Raw genomic sequence first — 5,108 nt, 5'->3', positions numbered from 1 at the left:
GAATGTGAATGCCGATATTTTATCATCATTTGAGATGAAAGAAGAATGGAACGTCAAAATTGGGAAAGACAGACTTAAATGTACTATACTGCTGTTTAAATGTTCATGCATAAATATGAGGGGATATGTATCATATAGAGCAATGTGAGTGTATAGTAATGAGTCGTGTTTAAAATTGAAAATGTTATGCAAAATGAAACCATATTTTCATATTGCTAGTTCATTCTGTTAAGGGATTAAGTGTGAGGAATGTACAGAATTGGTATATTTCCATTGCATTTCATATCTGTTGCAGGAATGCTCTTCAAAGCCTGGTTAAGGTAATATCTGTTGCAGTCATATTATTAAAGAACCTTGATTATGATATCCAGACTGTGTTTCTGTTAAAACTTATTTTAAGATGAGTAAAACATTAGGTAAACATTGTTTCTATCTATTTATGTCTTTTCATACAGAAAGCTAATGAAACATTGTTATTGTTTCTGGAAATCCCCTGGGTAATAGATCATTTATGAGAGATTGTATTTTGTGCTAGCTGATGAAGTGACGGGACATTATAGTGGGATACAATGATGAAATTAATGGGACGAGCCTTGTATTGCCCAATAGTATTAGTTTTAAACAACATTTTGTAAGAGCTGACTGAAAGTTCAGAAATCTGCTGATAAAAGGTGTTTTTTTGGACAAACGCAGCATTTGCGTGAAATTGTTGGGAAGCAGCATATTCATTCGCATAGAGTCCTGTTGATCAGTTGAATGCAATGATTTCAACATAGGCTAGGATGATTTTTTACGCTGGCAGTTGCAAGTTTGGCTTTAAAAAATAAACAATCTCTTCATATTCCTAGTTAGGGGGAAGGTCTGATGTATGTAGAAATTGTTATATATTACATATAATAATTATATTTGTGGCAGTAATGTTTTAATAGCCTGGATGAGGTATATATTTGTTGCAGTAATATTATTACAGAATCTATGTTGTGATATCCAGACTGTATGTCTGTTAAAGCTGTAATTAAGAGTGGCAAATGGTGGGGAGATGCTTGATCCCGACCATTCACTTCTTTTTACAGATAAATGGGCTATTAACTTGTGATCCGATTGCTGGAGATTCCCCGGAGTGTCGGTAATTTATGGGAGAGTGGTGCTAAATCCAAGCTAAGCAGGCCATGGAACTTAGTGGGATACAAGGATATAATGAATGCAGGCTAGGTATATCTGTAGTTTTGCTGTCTGCTAGAAATTTTAAGTTGAACAGCACTTTTGCCAAATGTGGTCAGCTTGGGAGGAGAATTCTGACAAGACAGAAGAATTTTCAGTTTGTTCCTGAAAGGCAATCTCTCTCCAAAGGTCTGCACAAATAAGCAAGTAATCATGTTCTGCTAACTTTATTTATCAGTAGAATTTTAACTTTATTGTGTTGCTTTGTTGGAATAGAGAAATCGTGGAGGTATGAGGCATGAGTTGAAGTTTTTCCTTGTGTTCAAACACTGTTTACCCGATAATTGCTGTTATTTTCCTTGATGTTAATGCGGTCACTTCTTTGTTTAAATTTGCCATTCTCATCCCGTACCAATGCAATTTTGTGTTCTGGACCAGGATCTTGACATCTGGAAGAAAGGAGAAGGATCAACTGGGCGCTTGAAGATATCAGCTCTTTGCATTTCAGAGCGTGCCCACAGAGGCACATAATTAGAAGCTGAGTGTCTGAAGATTATTCTCATGTCCACCTGAAAAACAGTGCAAGAGTCATGGTTGGATTTATTGAGCTGTGACCCAATTGTAAGCCACACATATTATCTGGCTAATGCTTCCTGCCTGGTCTCAGGAATAGGCAATATTTTCTGTAATTCCACTCTCTTTTCCTTTTTATGTGTTACAGTGAATTTGGTGTCAATTTTGATTCTTTCCCGTGGAAAGTGCAGCCTCTCCACCTGCACCACACGCTACTTGGTGGCTATGGCAACAGCGGATCTTCTGGTCATTATCACTGAGGTCATACTAAACCGAATCAATAATTATTATTTCCCATTGAATTTCCTAAGTATCATCCCTGTGTGTAGTGTTCACTACGTCCTGCTCCGTATAGCCACAGACTGTTCTGTCTGGTTCACTGTCGCTTTCACTTTTGATCGATTTGTCGTCATTTGTTGTCAGAAGCTGAAATCTAAATATTGCACCAAGAGAACTGCAGCTGTGGTCCTAGCAATTATCGGCATTCTGTTCACTGTGAAAAACATCCCCATATACTTTCGATTTAAACCGAGATGGATTATCGACAATGTACCATGGATGTGTTCAAATAAGCGGAGCTATTTTACTGACCCTGTTTGGATTGGATTCAGAAAATTTGAAAAAGTTCTAACGCCACTGATACCATTCGGTTTAATTTTGCTGCTGAACGTACTGACAGTCAGACACATTTTGGTGACCAGCCGGGTCCGTGAGCAACTGAGAGGTCAGAGCATGGGGGATAATCACAGTGACCCGGAGATGGAGAGCAGAAGGAAGTCGATGATTTTACTCTTCTCCATATCCGGCAGCTTCATCCTCCTGTGGTTTGTTTATGTTTTGTATTTCTTTGATGTGAATGACTTCTTAGATGATGATTCATTTTACATCTTTGAAAATGTTGCCTATATGCTGCGGAACTTAAGTTGCTGCACAAACACCCTGATTTATGTCCTGACTCAGTCTAACTTCAGAGAGCAATTGAAGAGCATGCTGAAATACCCAGTTATATCAATTATTAAATTAATTAATAAACAACACATCTGAGACCAATCAGATGGTGAGGCAGTGCTGAAATGCAAGAGGGTAAAGCAGGTAGCTCGGAAAGGAAAGGCCAGGAGGAGTGGGGAAAACAAAATAACTGTTAGGGATGGGCAAGGGTGAATATGAATGTTTCAGGAGAGGAGTCAGATGATTTCCTGGTGTGCTGGAAATAAATCAGCAAACACCATCGTTCCTTTACCTCCTCTGCTTGATTTCCCATTTCCTCGCATTTTCCCAAAAGTAAAACTTAGCGAGTTCACGGAAAAACAAAATTGTTCGCATATTAGAAATATTACTGTGACAATGCATTATTCTTATTTATTTATCAATACATTCATTGAGTCAATAAACGCTTTATTAAATCTGAGTCCCGAGCTTTCTTAACGCCTAGCTGGGTAATTGGGAAGGTGGGGAATGGAAAGATGGGGAATGTGGTCTATGCGAGTTTGTGGAAGGTGGGTAATGGGGAAGTGCGGGTTTGGGAAAGGTGGTGTGTGGAGTGGGAAGGTTGACTAGGTGATGTGGAAGATGGGCTCAATGAACACGCGGGATGGAGCAGGCGGGACTGGAATATGTGGGAAATGGGAAGGTGAGAGGGTGGAGAATGTGGAGGATGGGAAATGTAGCGGATGCGGATTGTGGAGGATTGAAAATGTGGGTTGGGGCAAGTTGAGGAATGGCTAAGTTGGGGGATGGGAAAATGGGCAATGGGAAAGTTGGGTGACGAGGAAGGGGGTTGGGTTGGGAATGTTTTGTTGGGACAGGTGGGTGCGAAATTGGTGTCATGGGGGTGGAGTGGGGTATTGGCAAGGTGAGGGTGGGAAAGTTTGGGGATGGGGTGGTTGGGATGGCAAAGGTGTCCTTTGTGGAACATTCATGATTGAGAAGGTGGCGACAGGAGAAGGTATGGAATGTGGTACATCAGGGATGGGGAATGTTGGGAATGAGGAATGTGGAATACACAGAATGTGGGGGGTGGGGAAGATGGGGATGGTGAATTTGCCGGATGTGAAAGGTGGGGTGTGGTCAAGCCTAGACTCTGGCAGAGCGGTGTGGAGGTTGGTCGTCACCACCAGGACCCATTTTCCTTGTGGGGTGGCTGTGGGAGGACGGGGTGGGGAGGTCTTGGGGAGGGGGAGCAGAGATCCTTGGCCATGTCAGTCGGGATGGTCAGTGTCTGAAGCAGCAACTCCTGCAGGTAGATCATTCTAACTGACAGGACAATGGAACAATGATAGATGATGTTGTGATGCAACAAAGATCATTGATCAAAAAGTAGGAGGGACTGGATTCCTTTCTCAAATTGTAGCTTCATATTGCCCTGGGTTTCGTGTAGTTTTGCTTATTCAGGCTTCAGACCGAGACAGAGAGCAAGGACTTTATGTCCATTCTTTCTAAGTGAGTACCCCTCATAGCAACATCGCCTACGACACAAATTGCCACCCCTGTCCCCTGTAAAATGATGGAAAGAGCTTTCCTCTTCATTTTCAAATACTCCATTGCCTGGAGCCAACCTCTGGTCGCTGAACCATTTGGAGATGGAAAGCTTGCTCCCTCTTCCTCTTCCCCTATTCAACTGGCAACAGATGTTGAAGAAGGTGGCACCATGTAAGGGTGCAGTGTAAGCACAGGAGCAGGCAGCTCGATGCCACCAGGCATCGTGATAAACCGAATCTGCCTGCAGACTCCCGCAGGTGGAGCAAAGATGCTAAATTGAGATCTGAAAGACTGATCATCATAAATCTTGCCCTACCTGGGTGTATAATCCAGGTGGCATGGTGCCTGTGTCAGCAATTCAGCTCTCTCATATAGATTTAGCTTGGCATAATTTTGAAGTATATAAAAGCCTGAATGGTATCGACAAGGTCTGTGTGGAAAGATGTTTCCTCTTTTGAGCTGAGATCTAGGGGGCGCTGTTTTTAACATCCAGGCACCCTTATGGGATAGAGAAGATTGATTTTTCTCTGTCCATGGGTTGTCCAACTTTGAGGCTTTACCTCAGAAAGCAATGGAAGCGGGGTCACTGAATATTGTTAAATCAGAGATAAATTGCTCTTGTTGGGCAGCAAAAGTTTTTGAGAGTCGTTGGGAATTTAAAAATCGAAACACAATCAAAACATCCATAATCTTATTGAATGTTGGTGCTGTCTTGAGAGGCCCAGTCACCTTCTTCTGCTCCAGTTTTGTATGTTCAAATGGAACCAATTTGAAAGCTGACATTTGCACAGCGAATATCCTCATTGTAACGCAAAGAAAATGGCCAAATATTTTTTCAGCGAAAGAATTTAAATGGGGAAACCTTGGCGTCCTTAAAACGGATCAGTTGAAAATGT

General features: G+C 41.7%; 1 protein-coding gene across 1 annotated transcript; it reads left to right on the top strand.

The window, feature by feature from the left end:
* Positions 1–1,791: 1,791 nt before the first annotated feature.
* LOC140411330 (probable G-protein coupled receptor 139) lies at positions 1,792–3,051 on the top strand (the record flags this gene model as incomplete). Its single annotated transcript, XM_072500452.1, has 1 exon — positions 1,792–3,051. A coding segment is annotated over one exon (987 nt), but the record flags the coding sequence as incomplete, so codon positions are not given.
* Between the last annotated feature and the right edge of the window lie 2,057 nt (positions 3,052–5,108).

The sequence above is a fragment of the Scyliorhinus torazame genome, chromosome 4, assembly GCF_047496885.1.
Source record: "Scyliorhinus torazame isolate Kashiwa2021f chromosome 4, sScyTor2.1, whole genome shotgun sequence".
In the NCBI taxonomy this organism is placed as follows: Eukaryota; Metazoa; Chordata; class Chondrichthyes; order Carcharhiniformes; family Scyliorhinidae; genus Scyliorhinus; species Scyliorhinus torazame.
The sequence above is the reverse complement of the archived record's forward strand: the minus strand, read 5'-3'. Positions and strand labels throughout refer to the sequence as shown.